Raw genomic sequence first — 21,679 nt, forward strand, 5'->3', positions numbered from 1 at the left:
CCCATCCCGCCCGCGCTGCCGCTCGTCGAGAGCGCCGGGGTCAGTGTCCCCTCCCATGCCGCGCCGGCCGGGGCAGGTGGCAGGTCGGCACCCGGAGCGGTCAGGTCGCAGTGCCCAGTGCACCGGCCCGGGCGGGGCCTCTCCGTCCTCACCCCATTGTTGAGGCCATCTCGGCAGTTTCCGCCCTGGCTTCGGCTCTGTCCGCGCAGCGATGGGGAAAGGGGAGGGAAAGCAGGGAGCTTGGGGGAGCGCCGCTCCTTCCGGAACGGCGGGAGGCGGTGCCGCTCACCTGGTGCCGCCAGCACGGGAGAGCGCCCGAGCCGCGGTACCGCCGGGCGGGAGGTGAGCGCTGGCAGCTCCGCCCCCCTCCGTGCCGCGCGGGAACACGGTCCCCAGCAGGCAAGCGGGCGTCGGGGGGGATGGCACCCCGGAGGCTCTGGGGGTGGGGGACGGCGCTTCGCGGTCGCTGCGGCGGGCGGGCAAGCGAGAGAACGAGTGGTGGGGGGAGGCGAGTACCACCGGGCGGCTCCGTGCCGAGGGGTGAGGGGAGCCCCGGCGGGCGAGGGGTGCCGTGGCGGGGCCGGGCGGCGCGGTACGAGCTGCAGGAGCCTGACGTGCGAGGGCGGGCGGTGATGGAGACCCGTCCCCGCGGGCAGGGAGGGCTTCCTGGGGGTGCGGCGGAGCGGCGGGACGAGGACGGGCAGCGCCGCGGGAAGGTTCACATCTCCCCTTTTGTTTCTCTCCAGGGTGTTTGTGCTTCTGAGTCTGTCTCTCCGCCCCCGTCTCTCCCGCCCAGCCCCGCCGGGACCTCTCTTCTCCGGGCGGCAGCAAAGCCGCCTCAGGGCGGGCGGCAGCAGAGGTGCTGCTGCTGGTGGGGCGCTCTCGCCATCCAGCCCGCCGGGAACATGGCTACCGGTGGCTACCGCAGTTCTGGGGGCAGCACCACGGACTTTCTGGAGGAGTGGAAAGCCAAGCGGGAAAAGATGCGGGCGAAGCAGGCGCCGCCGGCCCCGGGATCAGTGGCCGGGGGGGAGGCCAGGCCCTCCGGGGCAGCCGCCTCCTCCGAGCTGAACAACAACTTGCCCTCGGGCGGCCCGGCAGCGCCCCCTGACCGCACGGCGCCCCCCGCCGGCGGGGCCGTCAACTGCGTCGGGCTCTCCAGCGCCGCCCTGGGTCGGGCCGCCCCGAACAAGGAGCAGCCACCGGCCCTCGCCGGGGTCCGCGGCGCCGAGCCTGCCTCCAAGCCCCCGCCCGCCGCCGCGCCAGGCTCCCCCGAGGGCGAGGAAAAGCTGGCCGCCAAGGGAAAGAGCTCGGGCCCCAGCGCCAGGAAGGGGAAGGGGCAGATCGAGAAGAGGAAGCTGAGAGAGAAGAGGAGGTCGACAGGTGTGGTGAACATCCCGGCAGCTGAGGTGAGCCTGCGGGAGGTGGTGCGGGAGGTGGTGCGGCCGCCGCCGCACCTCAGCCGCCGCCGCCGCACCTCAGCCGCCGCCGCCGTACCTCAGCCGCCGCCGGGGGCGCCCGCGGGACCCGAGAGCATAGGGCGGGCGGGGGCTCGGACCGCGGGGCCGCGAGCGGGTGAAGGGACCGGGCAGTCCTCCTGCCCCGGCATGTTCTGCGATCGTGACAGCGCAGCATCCAAACGGGCGAGGTGGTGTTTAGTCCACATCGTTTAGACCTGTCATGACCCGTGACTTATGTTTTTATGTTGTCTTGTTGGCAGAGGGTAAGCTCTAGGGCTTTTGGAAGATCAGACTGAGACATGTGCCTATTAAAGTATGGGCAAACCAATAGTAATGAAAGAAAACGGATTTATCAGCTCTGAATAGATGTTCAGGTGTAAATATTACTGAGTTTGGAACCCAAAAGAATGTCCTGCATTGGAAAAAATGTAGTGGTTTATAGAGCATTTTTTCGAAGGCAGAGGAAGATATTTTTATCATCCAACACCACTGTCCTCTGTGGTTTGCTACTAGTATAAAAATCTGGCATTGATTTATACTACTCCTGGAGGAATTCAGAAGAATGATAACTAAGTCTTCAGCTTTTTTTTTGCAGTTAATAAGAAAGTCCAAAGGAAACTTTGAACAAAGCTGGATTTTAGTCTCCAGTTTTGCACTAACACTGATGACCACCATCTCTGTAGAAAAAACTTGTAGTTCTTCTTTTGGTTGACATAGGTTATTTTAATAACATTTGAAAGTAAGACCTTTGTTCTTGAAGCAGCAGGAGGTGAAATCATTTTTTTCATACCTGAAGTCACTAATGCTATTTTTGTGATGTCCCAGGGACTTTCACAGCAGACATTTTAATGCAAGAAGATACTGGGAAGTGAGGTGTGAGTTTTAGGACAATAAAAGACTTTATAATTGGTATTTTTGAGGGTAATGACTTGCACAGTCTTTAGTTTGAGGTGAAGTGTTTTGGCATAGGTCTTTAGTAGTCTTGCTTTGGAAAGTGAGGAATACAAGTAAGTTCTTGAATTGTCTGGCTTCAGAGTGTGCAAGCTTCCTAGACTGTGGTTGGTTTGTTTTATACAAAGCCCCCTAAATACCTGCCCTCTGTGCTTCTTTTGGAGCTATTCAAATGCTATATCTTCCCTAAGTGAACTAGACCAAACCCAGTTACAAATGGTTTTGCACATTGCAAGTGCTGTACAGTGTTACATTTTAGGGGCCTCTGCTGTGTACCTCATCCCCAGTCATCATCTTTGTTAGTTTCTTGGGTTTCTTTTTGCTCTTTGAGACTACTGTCATAGTTCTTTGAACTAGTTTCCTGGTTTTCTACTTTGAACTAGTATTCCTTGGGTAGATTTTGGGTAGTGTGTGGTTTGGGGTTTGGTGGTTTGTTGGTAGTTGTGGTGTGTGTTTGTTTTGTTTAACGGTTGCTCAAAATATGCTTTGCTTTCCAGACATGTTCCTTGCTTGGCAGCAATTAGAATCTTATGTGTGAATTTGCTACTGTAGCTTCTCCTTCACTGTTCAGGGTGGTTTGTTAATTAAGGTTAACATATTCAGACATTGAGAAGCAAGTTCTCACCCATTCCTGTATTTCTGAGGGCCATTTGTTGGCACTCCTTGGAAACTTCTTTTATCTTTATACTAATTACTTCCGAAACTAGGAATTAAGCATTCTATCACAGTTCTAGGGTCAAATTTGGATAAATGTAGATACCTGTTATACAAAGTATTAATGGAGAAGCTTGCCAGTAGTGTTGTATTTTTGACTCGCATATACTTACGCAAAGCTCTCTCTTTTCAGTATTTCACATTTCTTCAATGTTTTTAATCATTGCCACATGCATTCCTAGAACTGTTTAATTAGGGAACACTAGATCATTCCTGAGGGTGGACAGCTTCAAAAACTGTCTCCAGTGTCAAGTATGAGTAACTACTTACCAGTGGATGTTTTGCAGAGTATTTACTTATACTGTTGTTCATGTATCTATTAATTTACAAGAAGATATTTTATATCTTCTTGATTGAACTGAAGTTTTTTTTAAACGAGAAGGCTGTGGTGTAGATGGTAACTTGTTGAAGGTATCTGCAATACTCTAGTTCCTTGGTGTCTTTCTCATTAGATGCTAGATGTAGCTTTATCATGCTACGCATAATGACTTGGTAGTATCACACTCGGTAGTAAAATTTAACCACATACCACTTGTAGCTCTGCATGGTGTGTGTTTTAAAATAGTTTTTAGGAGATTCTTTTAGAGCTTTACACAGTGTTTTATAGTCTTATTTTTTCAAGAATATAGTTGTTCTCTAGAATGGAGCAGCCGTTTTGTGCTAAAGTCTCCATTTATGATCAGCATGTCACTGTGGTGGAGTACCATGATCAAAGGAGATTATGATACTCTGAAATTAAAATGTCTCTATGTTGACAAAATGCACTCACAGATGATACAGAGTGCCTAGAAGCTGCTTTGTCCAAAACAGAGTACAAAACCAGTTTTTACCCCAGAGAGGTAGGATCTATGTTCAGTTGCAGTACAGCTGGAGAATTTAGAATTACCAAAGGTGGTGGAATAAGGAAAGTAAAAGTTTGTGTTGTCTCAGCTATCTTGAAATAGACATGAACAATATTAGCAGATCGTTACTTGTAAATGATTAATTTATCTTCTGTTTCATGGAAAGGTAATACAGCTAGGTCTGAAACAGTTCTGTGTCTTAAATCTAGTTTGTATTGAAGTCAGTGGAGATCAGAAACCATAGGGGAAACTGTGAAAACAGATGGTGACAGGTTGGGAGTAGTGGTGACACTTTGTATTTACAGGCCATTGTGATAAAAGTAAAGGCTGTTTTTCATCTGCTCAGCGCTAGTGCTTAACTGAGCTGATGAAAATGGCTTCTGAAATATTTGCAGCTTTTTTCATTTTCAGTGTTTGTAAAGTAGTTCTTTGATAGCTTGTTGAATCTTGAATGTTGATTTCACACATACATATTAAGTGCTGTGGTGTTTGGTTTTTCTGTTTGTGTGTAACAGTTCTTCAGCTTGTGAAAGGTAACTAAATTGTAAGCAACTATCATTGCTAGCTAAGTTTTCTTTTTTAAATATTAAGTTTTATAACCATTTTTAGTTATGTGAGAAAGTGTTCTGCAGTTTGTAGGTATTCACTTGATGCAGATGTTAGGTTTGCTTGTGACATTTTTCACGTTTATAGGTAGCTGTGCTAGTATCTATCCAAAAAACACACAAAGTTCCTGTTACGCTACACTGACGGTGCTTTGTGAGGACCCACGTATAGGATGAGAGTTATGTTTTGTATTGTTATAGTAATTCTTCTATCCTGCTCCAGGCAAAACAAGCTGCACCGGTGAAAGTACAGCTTTACTTTTGTGGCTGTTTGCACTGGAGATTTCTGCTGGCATAGCTGTGTGGGTAAGTTTTTTTTCTGAACCCCAGCCAGGAGGATAACAACTTTTTTTGGGGTTACCATTTTAAAAAAAGGTGTATATGTAATAAAAAACATGGTCCATCTAGGAAGAACAGTTACTTACCATGGTTTTATTTAGTGTGTGCTTACAGACAAAGTTTGTATTTTCACCTAACCAGATGGAAGTCATCTAAATTCAGAGGTGTTCTTATGTTAATAATAGGGTGATGAATGATCTAAAAAGGTGTAAAGAACTCAAATCTGTGTATTTTGCATGGGAACCTGCCAGATTCGAGACTCAACAGTCTCCTGGCCCATTTGTGGGAAGTAACTAATAGAGTAGGTAGAAGTGATTCAGAGGTGGAATCTGCAGAGGATGTTCAGCCAGTCTGTGTTCATCTCTTGTCTACTTACTAACAGCAGTAAGGGTATGACTTCTTGAAACCATGCTGATGGCTTGAAGCTGGCTTGAAGCCAGGAGTCTGCTCTACCTCTTCAGAAGGCAGTGCAGGTGTGGTGTTTGGTAGGTGTCATACCGAACAGCAGCATTGTAAGTGAGCAGAGAGCAATGAGCAGTTTCTGTGGGGAAAGAGTTCCTGCTACTAGAGTAGTCCAGCATGCTGAGTTGACTGACAGAAAGCTCCCGCATTCCAGTTGGAAATGCTTAAGGAAAATTTAAATGCTAAATGTGTCAACCATAGCAATTACTGGGTATGTTTTAGAGGAACTGAAATCCTTCTCTGAATGGCTGCAGAGTAGAAAAAAGTGGAATCCTGTGCTAGTGGTTGGACTCTTGACCAGAAGTTGCCTTCAGCAGCATCTTTCTTACTGAGTCCCTACCTAAGGATTATGTTAAATGAAAGAAGAGTTCTAGCCATTTTCCATATTAATGAGGTAGTGTCTTTGCATTTTCTAGCATCTCTGTGTATTTTCTTGTAAAACAAATTCCTTCTTTTTACATATGTTCGGGGGGGGGGGGGAATGGTCTCAGTAAGTGTTTGTTCAAAGTACTGGGGGGGGATGGGAAATCCCAGCTATTTCTGATGACTGATACCCTTACTATTCATGCAGAGGTACTAGTGTTAGAATGGAAGCCTGAAATGTGCTTATTTGACCTGGATGACTGTTTGGGATGTGTTAGGCCATCCTCTTGCTTGCTTTGCCTGGTGAACACATTCATCTTCCAGTTCCATTTATGGTTCTTCCTTCAGACGTGGCAGGGTGAAAGGATCAAAACAAGCCTTTTTAGATTCTGATAAAAGGGTTGTGTTTAGACGGTTTACATCTAGTTTGTTTTGCTGTTGATGCCTTTGTGAAATCTGATGTTGTCTGAGCCTGTGGGCAGTACTTGTTCAAAAGGCTTTTTTTGGTGGTTTTTTTTTTCCTATCTTTTTTCGCATAAGCTTATATTAAGAGATTGTGTTAGTATCCTGACACTTAGCTAGGTGAGGGAAGTTATTTGGTCAAATAAATCACATAATAAACTTAGAAGTCTGGAAAGTTTTCAATTCCAGAATCTTTGTACCAGCTTCTAAATCCCTGCGTGTACATCTTGCAAATCTGGGGTCTCTGTGCTCTAGGCATAAAGCTGTTTTGGAATCAGGCTGGGCAGTGCAGTAATTTTCTGGTGGAGAAGATAGATGGAAGTTGTGTAATTTCCCTTCGAAGCGATATGGCTTTCTTCTTGATTAATTTAATAAAGCTGTTTTTGTAGAGAAACGGAGTGTAGACTAGTACCTATAGCTGGAATTCACAGGACTCTACCAGAAAGTACTGATTCTTTTATGTACTTAGTTCTTTTTAATTCCAGCACTCGTTCTTACTGGAATAGGTAGGACGGTGATGGAAAAATGTCAGAAGCCATTAATTTTCCCTCTAATTCTTTTGACTTTGCATATATCTGTAAGTGCAATTTTGGGAAGGTTGTTTTTTAAAATGATTTTTTAATAGTTAGGTATAATTGGAAAACATTATTGTATGGTTGGTTGGTTTCACTCTCCTTTTTGGGGGGTGAATCATCTGAAAGGATACAGTTAGTAGGCAGAAAATAAATGCAATATAAGTAAAGTATTTCGTCTTCTGTTAAGTGCTGAATTCTGCAGCAAGTAAGAAGAGTATTTAGTTTAGGTTGTAATTGGTGGTCGAAAGCTTGTTGATGTTCAGCCTTTCCATTTACTGCCTTTTCTTGCTAGTCTGTCATGTAGCCAATAACCCTAAATAAATGTAGGTGTTGGCTGACTGAAGGTTGGTGTTTCTTTGCATGATTTCTAGGGTATTTCTCTAGTACTCAAGACCGAAGCTCTGTCTGTCCCATTGCTGTTTGTTCCTAAAGCCTACTTAAAAGACAAGATAGTCTGAAAGAAGAAGGTACTGTAGGGTCCAGAGTAGAAGCAGCCTGTCAACTGTACATTTGTCTACTTTTACACTGAAATAAACATAAAGCATTTTTCCAGTGCAAATAAGGTGACTTCAGTCTTACTGAGAATCTTAGGGAGGGAAGTATTGATGTGACCAGTTATTTCACTGAAGTGAACCCACAACTAAGTATTGCTAAAAATTAATTATCTGACTTTTTTTTTTCTTTCCAGAATTTGTATGTAGCTTTACTGTAACAAGTAATTGCTTTGGAAATATTTAATTGTTACTGTTCTACAAGATGCATTAGTCTAGCTTGAATGATAGGTTGATGGTTTCCTACAAATCAAAAAGAAACTTCTGCTGCTTTGGCTATTTGCAAACTAGTAGCTCAGGCATATAAATGAAAATAACTTTGAGTTAATTTCAAGAGATTTAAACTCATATCTGAATATGAAGACTAATATTGTGAGGTTATATGCAGCTGAAACGTCATCACAAGAGATGGGTATGGACCACATGCTCTGGGTCTGATTATGTCTTTAAAGCTGGGTGCTAAAGAGTTTTCAGCATTGGTATATTATACATGGCAGTGTAAATAGACACAGAATCATAACAGAAGTATAGATTGGATCTCCAAAAAAGTTGTCCAGTCCAGTATCCTGCTGTTTTGATCAGTTTTTGTTTTGGGCCAATTTTGATCAGGTTTCTTAGGGTCTTGCCTAGTAAAGCTTTGACTATATTCAGCCTGTTGAGGGTGGTGTAAATAGCAGTTCTACCTTTCAGCCTTTTAACCAGTCCCTACCAGTTTGGTGTTAGCTGTAAACTTTCCTAGAGTACCTTCCATTGCAGGTTGTTAGTAAAGGTGTTGCGTATTACTGTCACTAATACCAGCCCCTGAGGGATGTCACTTAACCTGTTTGCCAGTGGAAGTTTATAATACTGATTTCAACCTTTTGAGCCTGAAGATGCAGCCAGTATTCCAGCCCCTGACAGTACATTTTGGTGGGCCATATTTAACCAGCTTGGCTTTAAAGATAATACAGGGAGACAAGTCAAAGACCCTTCTTCGTCCTTGAAGGGAATTTTCAAAGTTTCTACAATTGCTGGTGCAGAAAGCTCTCATATGAAAGCTGTGTACGCTAATACAGCTGCATTGTTAAAGTTGTGTATGTGAGAGAAAATGTTTAGGGTTTTTCTAGTTTCTTTTTGCTAGTGGAAGTGCTGGAAAATTGCTTTTTCCAAGGCAGCAGGACAAAAGAGTAGTTTGAAAGATGACAGGTCAGTCCATCTTGTCGCTGTGTTGTGTTTCTCAGGTAGATGAAGCTATTAATACTTTGCAAGAAAAATACTGCTGAAAACTTGTGGTGTTTTGATATTTTTAACTATTTAATATTTACACAATATTAGGAAACCCTAAAACTTTATAGCATGTTGGTGGAACTGCTCTGAGTGATGGATAATGAGTTGGTGCTTTGGCTTCATTCTCCAGTTGAATCCACCTTTGCTATCTTATCTTTCATAACACTTATTTAGAACTGTCTTCTGAAGGTAATGGGTTTAAATAGCAGTCTCAGGTATTTTTTAATAGTGTTTTCATAAGTAAGTTCTAATATTCATAATGTGGAGGAAATAATAAGGAGTAAATCATGAAGGTTGAATAAAAAGAACTGCTGCAAAGCTGCTGCTTCTATAACCTCAACATTTGGAATTGTGATTTCTTCAAAATGCCTTCACGACTTTGGGGATCCTGATTCATCCCACCTGAATGCTCAGAACTAGTTACTGAAAGACTCATTTATTGAACACATTAGGAAGGAGATGATAGTAGTAAATGATGGAATATAAAATATATTTTAAACCAAAATTAGACTTCTGTGTTTGTTTCTGTACTAGAAGGAACAAATTATAGACTGGATGCATTTTAGACTTCCTCATTTTGACTTTGCCCATTTCTGGTGAAACTCTGCTGATACTCTGCTGATACAGTCAGGAGAAACATGACTGCTACTGCTGAACCCAGGACAGCTTCCAAAGCTTAAAGTAAATTAGTCTGTGTTTATTTCTCTACTGTAGGTTCAGTGGGCTGAAGAATACTCCCTCAAAAAAAGGAAGAAGGACATTTTTAGTAACAGTGAGACATTTCTGTCTAGACTGGGGGCTGTGGAATATTTGTAATTTATGCCTTTATAACAATATCTTTTATTTGTAAGAACTACTTTTATAAAGTGCTAATAAAAAAAAATGGTTTAAAAAGGAGAACAACTCTACTGAGTTGCACAGATGTAACTTTCTCTAAGGGTACAAGAGAACAGAAACCATGAATGGATTAATTTCCGCAGTCACTTATAAACCACCAGAAGCCTTGCGAATTATTTTATGTCTCCAGACTTGCATTATAACTTTCCATCAGCCTGTTTGTTCTTTGAATGTACTATATCCCAGATGTGTTACTTTCAAAAGATCCAAGCCAAAAAAAAAAAGCCCCAACACAAAACCTCCCAAAACAAATAATCCTTCACCTCCTATGTGAGAGAAGCAAAAATCCATCCCCTGAAAAAACATCCAGCTCTGGACTTTACCCTTACCCTATTTCAGTTTTGCTTTATGCAGCTTGAATATTCATGTATCTCTGATGGCAGCTTACTTTGAGCAGATCTTTCTCTGCAGTTGAAAAAAAAAAAAACAAACCCAAAAACCCCAACCAACTTGTGGATCAGAAATGCAGTTTCTGTATATCCCAGTAAGAGCTGGTGGGAAATAGATTACTGTTTCACAAGGAAAGGTTAAAACAATTCCCATCCAAACTCTAAATTAAACATGATAATATGAATTAATGTGCGAAATACTGGCACAAATTCTAGTGCTTCTTACTTCATTGCATCTCTGGGGCATGGTTGTTTTCTAAATCCCTCCAATAGCTCGAAGTGTGCAGGGGACTTCTGAGAAGGTCACTGTTAAGTGTTCAGTTCCACAAAAGTCTGCACTGATTTCTTAAAACTGTCTGGTTTGTGAACTCGTGTATATTTTTCTCTGTTTTTTTTTATTTTTAAGTCTGAGTTGTGTATTTAAAGACTTTCCAATTGGAAGACTGTAGGTGGATGACTATTTCCCATGCTTCACAAGGTCATGGGAAATTAAAATAAAAGCCATAAACCCTGATGTTTTATTTCAGGATTTTACAGTATTTGATCTGCTTGAATGTTGTTAGGAGGAATAGGATGGAGCATTTAGGCCTTTTATTCCAGGCCTGCGAGTGTCATATTCTGAAGTGTAATTAAGGTTGGAAGGAATCTCAGGAGGTCTTTAATCCAGCGTGGTTGCTCAGGGCTTTATCCAGTCAGGTCTTGAAAACCTCTAAGGACGAAGACAGCACAGCCTATTTGAGCCACCCTTCCAGTACTTGACTGTCCCTACAATGAAACTGTTCTGTTCTGGTCAGAACGTCTTTCCTTTAAATTTGTGTCCAGTTTCCTGCCACGGGCTGCTGGAAGGAGCCTAGCTCTATACTTGGTAGCTGTGGTACTTTGCCTTGCTCTGTGCAAGTGTGTGAACTTTTAGATTTTTGTGGCTCATCTGTTGAAGAAGGTGACTCATCTGATGTAAACCTTGGCTTAAGCCATTGCAGAACCATACCTGAAGATGAGGGGGTTTTGCTGGTCCATTCACATACACATGTTCCCTTGTGGACTTCTGGTTTTGGAAGAAGGTTATTCATACAGATAGATTTAGAATTTTTTTATATGCTCTTCTGTTTTGTTTGAGGTATGGCCCCTGACTTCGAGTAAGAAGGTCTAGATCCTCATCATACAAGTTCTTGTGCAGTCAAGTTCAGGTGACCTCACTAACCAGCTCCTTTAAGTTCACCAAAATTGGTAATAAGGGTGGACTTTGGAAATAAGTATCTTGATGAAGACCTTTAAAGGGAAACCTAATTATCCAAACCAACTACATGTGTTTTTCAGTACAAATCAGCATGTTATTCTGTAAAACCTGCTCTTCTGTAATGTCATCTTCAGTTACCAAAAGCCAATCTCTTTCTTGTTTAGTAATTCAGATAAGAAGCCTGCGTGTTACAACACCTGGGATTTTATCTACCAGATAAACAGTTGTCTTGAGCTTAAAAATGTTGACATTTGTTGTTTGTATATTTTATCTTTTCCTATATTTTGTTCTGGGGAGAGAAAGGAGAAAATTACTCGAGCATTGCTGCTGGCTGTTGTAATTTCTTTAGCTTGTATGTAAAAGTTGCTAAGTGTAGAGACTGAGGCTCCTATCTTTACAAATTGTATGTGGATAAAGGCTAGGTAAGAAGCTAGCTCCTAATGACTGAAATGGTGGCAAAATAAACAAATACAGTATTCATTATTGAATGGGTCACTAATTTAAAATCGTTTCTTAATAGCTTACATAGTGCTTTTTGTCTTGTTTTACCTCCTCTTTCAAGCCAGCAGCACTAAAGGAAATTAAGCTGACCTACTTGTTTTATAATTGGAAAGGATATATAAATTTTTAACACTGAATGCTAAAGTAGCAAATGAGAAATGAGTTATTTGTAGTTTGCAGGGGGGGAGGGGGAGTGTTATCCTCTTCAGTATTTAGGTACATATTTGGGTATTAAAGGTTTGGGGTTTTTTTTAGATTAACAGAAAAGTGTTATGCTCCCCCTTTTTTTAAGAATGCTGTTTTTCTGGCCAGGAATACGAAGCATTTAAATTTAATATGTTTTTCCTGCATTTAAAAAATAAGTATATTCTTCAAGATTTTTTGTGTTTATAAAAGACTAGCTTTATGGCAGAGTTTATGAGGTAATTAGTGTTCTGGTACCCTGAAGCAAATTATTAAATGAACCTAACTTCAGAAAAGCTCTAAAACAACACTATACTGTGAGTAACAATTTAGAAATAGTGCTAAGAACTATTAGTCTGCTCTCGGAGCTCTTAGAACTAATTTAACTGAGTAATTCTTCAGAGGTGCAATGAGCAGACCAGTCAGTGATGTGAAGTATAATCTCAGTTTCTTCCATAAACCTACTTTTTTTGTCACTGGAGGTTAAACTAGGAATTATTCATTATTACTTTTATTAATTAAGCAATGCTTTGCCAAGCCAGAGCTATGCCAGTGTCTTATTAGCCTTAGTTTGTCCTAAATTTGGCAGCAGTTGTGATTGTAGTCTGTGTCCCAGAGAGTTAATAATGGATTTGAGTTGCAGAGTGTGTGTGTTTTTTTACTTGTGCTGATGTGGCTTATTAATTTTTGCATACTAAATCCGATCTGAAATAGTATCATGGCTTTATGTTTTCAACAAATCAGATATCTAAAGTAGTATTAATCACTGGTCAGACAACAGTACTTAGCAATACCTTAATAGAACCTTAGTTAACTGATAAGATCTCCTTAGCAATACTTTAATAGAACCTTAGTTAACTGATAAGCTCTCCTCATCCTATATTACTTGGCACACATTCTTCAGAGTGTAGAAACACAATTTCAGCACATGTAACTTGGAACCCAGTGAAGATTCTCTGCCTGTCTGCTCCGTTCTTTTTACTGGTTTAGTAACTTATCTTTTCAGAGGTACCATTTAATGCTTAGTAATTTTTCCTGAAGCTAGTAGAACAAAAAGTTAAAAGCCTCTCCTTCTCTCTTTCCCCCCTTCACTTGCCCCTCTTCTCCCCCAGTTCCCCCCCTCCCCCCCGGAGTATTGTAGGCTTTTATGCAAACAGTCATGTAATTCTTACATACTTACATTTAATTTTTTTCTCTGACGTCTGTTGTGGTAAGGATCTGGATATATTGGAATGTGGGAGGTGGAGCGGAACCTTGAAGTGCTTGGTCCTGTAGCAAATTGTGTTCCAGAGCTGTACTAAATGAGTTGCTTTAACTTCTGTCTGTTACACAGCCATGTTTAGCATTACCATATTTTTCTTCCTATAAAACCTCTCGGATCTTGTGTGAAAAAACCTGCTATTTAAATTAATGTACTAACTCCAAGATGAAAGGTGGGTTTTTTTTGTGTGTGTGTAATGTTGTGCTTCAAAGGATAATTGTATAACTCTGTCAGTTAAATTAGACATAAGCGACAAAGATCTCTAAAGGCTGAGGCATGCTGAATGATTTAAAAATGGAATGTACAGCGAAATTTTTCAGAGCAGTCCTTTGGGTTTGTTCTCTAAGAAAAATAGGTGAAGGTGTGGTGAATTGAGGTGCTCCCTGTTGGTGTCGATGCGAGCAACCCCTTTTAATTGCATTAATTTCTGCTGCAGTATGCTGAGAACAGGTAAAAGGATGTGTTTGGGGCTTAACGTTGTTAGTTTACAGATTTGTCATTTGTGTTCATGATGTTTGAGCATAGAAATTGTAAACTGCTTTGGGGAGGAAAAAAAAATGAGACAGGAAGAGCATGCAGTTATACTCTAAAGGGTGTTGCAGAACTGGGTGTTAGGGAAGTTTCTATTACAGTGGGCAAAGCGTTTTGCTGGAGGTCTGGGTGTAAGCATGTTACATTGTTGAAGAACTTCTTTCATAAAGTCTTCACATTTCTTTCACAAAGGTATGAAATACTCTAACAAACACAGAAATGTGGTAACTTTTCAGATTTGGAAGTTTGAGTAAGTAGCATGTATTTGGTGTGCTGAGTACTCTAGTTAAGTACTTCACTCCAGTGAAGTATATTGGAAGTGGGCACTTTGAGCATGCTTAACAATTAAATTAGGGGCCTGCATTTGACAATTCAACGTTTAGGAGCCTACATTTAAATACTTCTGAATAATGGCATAGCTAGAGTTTAGTTGGTCCTAACACATCTGGGAAAGAATTTCCTGTTCAGCCTATTTTTCTTTACTCTTGATTTGTTACTAATTGAAATAATTGAAAAAGGACAGAGTCCTTAATACTTTTTAATGGCCTCCTATGGCTAGGAATACACAGAAACCCTAAAGGTAATTCTTTGGAAAAGGGAAATGAACTAAAAATTAAGAAAACTTCACAGTGATTGTGCATAAAGAGATCTTGTATCCTGTTGAAGATGATGTGCATTGTAATTACCTTGCATGAAGGAAAGACGCCTCAGGCACTTGACTTTTACAGCATAATGTAGGAGTTATTTTTAGCCTGAGGCAGAAACTGAGGAGCATCCCATTATCTGACAGTCTTCTTTGGTCTAAAACATAAAGGGATATTTTAATATAATCCCATTTTGTGGGTTTGCTTCTTCCTTTCAATTGTAAAGAAATCGAGCTCGTCAGATGTCAGATCAGTTTTTGTCAAACTTTCTTGGAGGCTGTTTGAATGCAGGTGTTGCTAAGCAGCTGAACACCACAAACCACGTCTTATAGCATGTTACATTTTTTGAGATGCAAGAATGTTTGAGAATCAAACCAAGAAATCAGAAATAGATACATTAATATATTTATACACACATTAAATATTCCCAGCTACCATTCAACTTCCCTTTTTGATTCTTCACAATTGTTTTTGTTTTCTGATTATTTAGAAAGATTTGGAGGTTGTTGACATGTTTGTGTTCTAAAGCATTCAGCACTTGGTGCTAGCTGGCTCTGACTGGAGACTGAGCTCTGAAGCCTGAATTATCTACACTGCAAGGTATCACTGAATTATCTATTCCATTATGATGAGTGTAGACATCCCTACAGAGTTTTAAAAGACGGTACAGTTTATTAGTTTAGAATCCCACTTGGGTTGATCTGGGAGCACCGTGATGGTGAGGTACTGGGACATGTGGGCATGGAAATGGGATGCAGGGGTATTCAAGCTGGCTCTCAGAGTGGATTATTTACCAGAGTAATGTCATCTTCAGTTGTAATAGGTTTTATTAACAAGCAAACTACTGAATATTCAAGTGCCCACGTCTATGGTTTTAGCTTCATTGCTGTTATCATTGTTCATTATGCTTTTTAACATAGTAAATAAAGTGAAGAAATAGAAGATTAGAACAGATTGAATTCTTTTACTACTGGAACATTAGAACTTTTAGTCAGCAACTTAACCTGAAGAAAACTGTTGGGTTCTTGGTAGTGTTTTCTATATGTTTTTCTTTTGTGTCATCCATTGGTTTATTTTTATCTTTATTTTCTTTTGCTCTATTTTGTCTTGAATGTATGATGTGTCCAGTGCTCATACTCACATACGAGTTTGGAGTTTCTGACACTCGGATAAACTGTTTTAAAGAATCCTGGAAAAAATACCAAGCTGGGTTGCAGTAAGTGTTAATGCTTTACATGTGCAATGGCTAGATGACTGGATTGGCCCTTAATTTTCCAAGACACTTGCAAAGTGAGTATGTGGCAAACAAAAACTTGTATTGGAAAAATAGGGGCAAGCACATGACAAAGGGAAAATAGAGCAGCAGAATTTGAGTGTGAGAAGGGAGAAACAAAAGCATGTTCCAGTCAAGTTGTTTTTTAATTATAGGTTCTGAAATAGGAAGCATGTTACTTGCATTCTTAAAACACAGGTGGCCAGAAATTTTGTTAATATAAATGTGTATGAATCCAAGTTAAAATGTGAAAATTTGCTTGGTTTCATTTATATGAGCCTGCATCTAAAATGTACCTCTTTAGTCCGCCATGAATTTGAGATGTTGAACTGATCCTATTTATGTAATGGATAGTTTAGTGTAGTGATCTAAAGCTGAAACAAAAGCTAAAGAGACTTTTTTGTTATAGTTGGTTTGCCACAGTTATTGGTTCTGCATAGCAGGACTCTTCTTGAAGTTCAAAGGGACTGTATGAACCAGGATCTGTTGTTGGACTGGTATTTTGTCCATATCAAAAGTTACTGATTAGCAAAAGGAAAGTAGGGCATGTAAAATATTCTTTCATGTTCTGAGTGGAATTTTTCCATTATAATCTGCTTTCATCTAGTTTACAGAACTCAGATTTTTCTCTCATTTGTATGATTTGTATCTCTCATCCCAAGTGGGGATGGTTTCTTCCACTTGGGCACTGTTTATTAGGAAACTGCACTAACAAATCATGAATTAACCCCCTAAAAATATCACAGGATAGTAGGGGAAAGGATCTATATTTTTTTACCATTAGGATTTCCTTTTATAGATAAGCTTGACGAAAAAAAAGAAAACATTTTTCATTAGTTTCTAAATGCAGCTTAGATATTACTGGTATTAGTATTAAAATAATAAATAGACCAAAGCTCAAAATACCTGTTTGATTATTCAGTTTCATTTGGATGATGCTGAAGAAAAGGCTTATTCTTCATTGGGACATAGCTGTAGAAGTTATACAGAAGTGGGAGCTTGTGTACCACTGTAAAATGGTTGCAATCAAGGATGATTCTAACAGATGCTGCCTTGTATCTAGAATTTAGCATGGACCATACTTTTCTAGCTCTCTTCATGTGTATGAACTGCTTGTGAGCCAGCATGCTATGAACTTCATAGATGATGGGGTGTAAGAAGTGAGCTTAGAGGGAATGGCACTTGCATGGGGAGCTGAATAGGATGTGCAAGAGTGGACTGGGTGAAGGGGGAAGCAGCCTGTCTAGACAAAGAAGCTTCAAGAATTCAGTGGTAGGTCACAGATGTTTAAGCATGGAGCTAGCTACCTGACTCTGAAATAAGCTCTGCATCTAGGCTTGACCCCAAGTAAGTACAGCTGCTTTGATTTGGAGGGGCTTGGCTTTGAATCAGCTATGGGCAGAAGGAAGGACAGACATGTTTTCTTTCTGACAGTCCTTCCAAAGAAGACTTGATAGAATGTAGTCTGTCTGCTCTTTTTTTTTTTGTTTTGTTTTGTTTTTAATATGCAGAGGAAGCTTGTTTGGAAACAAAGGTTTTGCAGTTTACTTGGCTTGTAGTTATGGAAATCTGTATCTTAAAATGTTTTGCTCTGAGAAAATGGCAAGTTTGCTAGTCTGTTTTCATGAGTCAGCAGCTGCTGGTAGAGGTTGGTTTGAAAATGTGCATTTCTGTGAAAGTGAAGATTTATTGAACACAAAAGCAAATTACCTTATTTTTCACTTTTTACTTTGAAGTACTTTATTAAAATTTTAGGTGTCATACATCATGTCTGTAGGAGGACATTCCTTTTATCAGTTGTAGCTGCATGTTTTATTTAACAAGAACAATCTCAAAATGGCATGTTCAGTCATGCCTTAACTCTGTGACAAACCAAATGCCTGAAGTTGATAGAGATAACAGCAAATGGGGACTATCTCCTAGCAAAGAGACTGTGGCTCATTAAACAATCATGTTCATCCCTGGTATTCCAACCCTTTCTTTTCTTTCTTCCCTCAAAATTCTGGCATTGCCAGATACTGGCAGTAGTGTGCACTAGTAATTAAGAGGAGAAAGGATGTGAGGGCTGTATGCCTGAACAAGTTCATTTGAGGTAAAAATATGTGATACCAGTACAACATTTCCCATTGATCATTGAAAGGATTTAGTTTGTAGTAAATCTTTTTCCTAAAATAGAACAAGGAAAAAAAACAAAATCCAAACCTACACTTAGTGAGGGGAACAAAGAGTAGCCTCCTTAAAGTACATATAGAAAGCATCTAAAGTCCTTATTCTTTGTGTTTGTGTGTGTAATGAAGGAAAAGTAGGAGAGCAGGAAAAAAGCTAGAATAATCTTTAAGGTTCAATTTTAAAACTTCTTTCTTAAAGAGTAAAGAATAGGATCCAGGAAACTATATTTGAGCCTTTGCTTGGCTTCATTTAGAGCAAGCAGATAGTAGCAGAAATAGCCTGCTTTTTTATTTCTGATTTTTCTCCTAACCTGATCCTCCATTTGTCTTAGTAATTTGTTTCTGGCTAATTTTTTTAATAGCCTGTTAAGTACCGTGTCTACTTCTGTAATCAATGTATGATTTATTGTTGCTCATTTTTTGCCATAGTATCCAATTTAATTAAATGAGACTGTTTTCATTAGTATGGTAGCCATTTAATTCTTAAATTCACCATGACTTTTAAGTGTATACTTTTAGGGATTTATTTCTTATTTACTGCTTTAGATCTTCATTCTTAGCATAAGCTTGTAATGTTCATGCAAAACTATGCTTTTAGGGGAATGTTTATTAAATTACCTTTTGAAGTTTTAATGGGTTGGGTTTTTTTAAAGGCTGTGTGCTGGGAACTCTAAAATAACACATCCTTTCAGACTGAATGCATGTGGCATGCCTTGGACTTTTTTTTTTGGCTGCAGGTATGTCTGAGGTAGAGCAAAGGTCAAATGTTAACCATCTCCTCAAGTTACATTTCAGATTAAAAAGACATGAATGTCAGGAATTTGCAGGATTGAGTTTAGTGAGGCTAGTAATGTCAGAGTATTAGCTGAAAATGTGTGTGGGGGGGGTGGGGTGGAGAGAAGAGAATGTAGCAAGAGGAAGGGGTATTTTGGAGATCTTTACGTGTTAGCCAGAAAAGATGATGCATTAGGAGGGATCACAGGACTGGTAGTGTTGGGATGAAAATTCATGTGTGGATTTTGTCTTTAAATTAAAAATTAGTTTATTAATTGCAGAGTGGTTTGAATAAAATAAACACTTGCAGCTGTTGTTTTTATTTGTTGCTCTTATTTTTGCTCAAACCTTTTAGCACCTTTGAGAGTTTGCAGTATAAGTGGATGTGTAATCATGGATGTTTAGTTTTGGTTTTGTTTTTTTTTTATTATTATTAATTGGGAAGCTTTTCAAGAATGTGCTTATTTTCTGCTTAAATGCATTTGCTGCTTATAATGTTAATGAGTTTATAGATGAGTGCTTTTTACTTTCAAGACCAGTCCTTTTCAGAAGATGGAACTGTCCTTGAAAGGTGGATTTATTTCTAAGAGCTGTAAAAAAGCCATTTATCTCCAGAAGCCTCTTTTTATTGTTCAGAACATAATCCTATCCTCTAAATATTTCATCTATTGGTCAGAATGCTTTATACACAGCAGTTGGATTGAATCCCTTGATCTTCAGGGAGTATATGGCTGAGTCAGTTCCTGCTTGGAATGGGGCTAGATGTCTACTGCTGCCATTAGTGGACCTAACAAGAACTTGTCAGGGATTCAGTCCACAATCATGTTACATTTAAAGTTGTTTCTCTGTTGGAGTGACTTACGCTGTTGGTATGTCATCAGCAACAGCACCAAAACTGGGACAAAAGATAACAAGAAGGAACAAGTGGAGACTTTTTTTTTTTTATTTTAATTCAGGCAAAAGGAATTTCATTGCTTGCTTTTCCATTTCAGACATTTGGCAGCTGCCTGTTTTGTCCTCATAAAAAGTCCCTTGGTAGTCATCCCTTGGTAATAAATAGTGAGTGGGAAAGGTGGTGTGAAGCTTACACACTGGAAATCACTGTGGTGTACCTGCTAGTAGCATATTGTAACAGGAATGGGCATGTCACATCCAGGTGTGAACGTCTGCTAGGACATAAAGTTTTGAAGTTTTTTTTTGTTTTGAGAACTGAGTAAAATTGAAATACATGGAGCTGTGTGCTTTCTTACTTGAACTTAATTTGAAGGCAGCCTTAATTCCGAAGACAGGCTTTACCAGTTTTATGCAACTATGAGTTGGCCAAAGATTTTTGTTATTTTTGTCACTGATTTCTAATTTTAATAAAATATTTACTATCAGTTATTTTCTGGTGTAGATCTGCTTTTGTCAGTGCAGCCACTGCTTATTGTAATTATTGACTGCAGGTTTATTTGTTTTCATCAAACAGTTCTTTTCTGTCTAATTGAGACATTTAGGAAAAGTATCTTGAGAAATTACTTCATAATGAAAATACAGTTGTGCCTTGTATGCCAAATCATTGTGAAAAACAGGTTAGTTTAATGATGGAGGTGCCTTTTAGACTTCAATAAGTAATAATATGTTTTGTAGACAAATTCTAATCCAGTTTATGAAATTCTGAAAAATTGATATTTATCCTTACTGTGTTATCTTTATTTGTGTCACCTTTCCTTGGAAGTCCTGCTCAGCAACCTAGGAAAGCAGCTTTTCAAAATCGGGGGAAAAATGGGTGTGAAATTGTTATTACTGTAGGTTGTTAAATTATGAAGCTTGGTCTTATTCGTGTGTACTGAAAAGACAATTGGACTCATCCATCCAGTATATATTTTAAAATACCCTTCGTTGGTCTTGTTTCAGTGCCATGCAAAATCAATAGTTAAAGGCTATACAAGTCCCTTGGCTTCTCGCTAAGAACAAGCAACCATATGCAAAGAATAGGATTTGCAGAGTACCTATGTGAAAAGCATGCAGATTGTCTCTTATCTTTAGAAGATGAGCAGGCTTGCCAGCTATATGGGTTGATAACACCTTTCTTTATTGGGGAAGTAGTGGTAAAAATAACCTTTTGTGTTTTGGGTTTTTTTGGTTTTGTTTTTTTTTTGGTTTTGTTTGTTTTTTTTTTCTTCCCTATACAGTTTTTAATGTGTGAGTCCTGTTTATTATTCCTTTTCTTAACATGAGAAAGTTGCTGCTTTCAGCAGTAATAATGCTCTTAGAAATTCCAAAATGGAAGACCAAGAAAAAGAGTGCCAATTAATATGCAACAGAAGGAAATGTATTACAAGTGAATGCATTGCTAGAAAACAGCAGAAAATAAATGACACAAGGAAGTGAGATTTCCAATTTTTTCAACTTTGATTTGATTTTAGCGAGCTGTCACATCACAAATACTTCAGAATTTTATCTTCATTGTATTTGGTGCATTCAGAACTCCTTGCTCAATATACAGCCGTTGTTCTGTGGTGTGTGATACGAGCTATGACTTGACTATATATATATGTGTGCATTTGTATATATGTGTATAGTCAGTAGGGTAAGAAGTGGAGCAGTAAAGCAATAAAGAAACGTTTGGATAGGGCAGCTCACTTTTTGGAGGCAGGTAACTTGCTGAGCAAATGTTACAGGATGAAGTATGCATCTGTCCAGATAGCTTGTGAATTTTTAACAATCTATCTTTCTCTGTTCTCCTAATGAATAGTAGCATATCAACTGGCTGCTTCGAACCAGAAACTCTGGCTTTTCTTTCACGTGTTTAGGAGGACTTTTCTACACGTTCTTCTTTAGAAATGCATTTGCTTACTTGTTTGCTTGAATTTGTTTTTTTTCAAAATTGTTTGCTTCTGCATGTTTTTTGGGATGCATCTTTGGATTTGTGTCTGAATCCTTCTTTGCACAGGGCTTCGAATCACAGAACACTATGCCTGAATCATCGTATGAAGGAAGTATTAATCTTGGCTGTTGCCCGACTGTAAGAAGAATAAAGCCAAGTGGACCCTGAGGTTTGTCTATGGCAGGGAGGTTGTAACTATATGATATTTAAGATCTCTTCCAACCCAAATCAATCTATGATTCTCTGATTTCCAGTTTTGGGGGACAGGGCCCAAAAAAGAAATCGAACAACCCCACTGGCTCTGTAAATGCTTGTTGCTTGAAGGGGGCCTGTGGAAGTCTCTGAGCAGTACTTTCAGTGGC

The 21,679-nt window shown here is 39.8% G+C and overlaps 1 protein-coding gene across 6 annotated transcripts in view; it reads left to right on the plus strand.

Annotated features, from left to right (window-relative positions):
* Window positions 1–62: 62 nt before the first annotated feature.
* Window positions 63–21,679, plus strand: part of PAWR (pro-apoptotic WT1 regulator) — a 79,309-nt gene continuing 57,692 nt past the window's right edge. For 2 of the 6 annotated variants that reach the window (XR_009743628.1, XM_061454705.1), the window contains exon 1: window positions 606–1,409. Coding sequence is in view for 5 of the 6 variants with exons in the window: in XM_061454705.1 (XP_061310689.1) it covers window positions 633–1,409 (777 nt within the window). In the remaining variant the exon portion in view is untranslated. The other 4 variants (XM_061454707.1, XM_061454708.1, XM_061454709.1 and 1 more) reach the window with 4 other exon arrangements.

Source organism: Pezoporus flaviventris, unplaced genomic scaffold, assembly GCF_033815535.1.
Source record: "Pezoporus flaviventris isolate CSIRO_AGI_PZ_B2104156 unplaced genomic scaffold, CSIRO_AGI_Pfla_v1 ptg000016l, whole genome shotgun sequence".
Classification (NCBI taxonomy): Eukaryota; Metazoa; Chordata; class Aves; order Psittaciformes; family Psittacidae; genus Pezoporus; species Pezoporus flaviventris.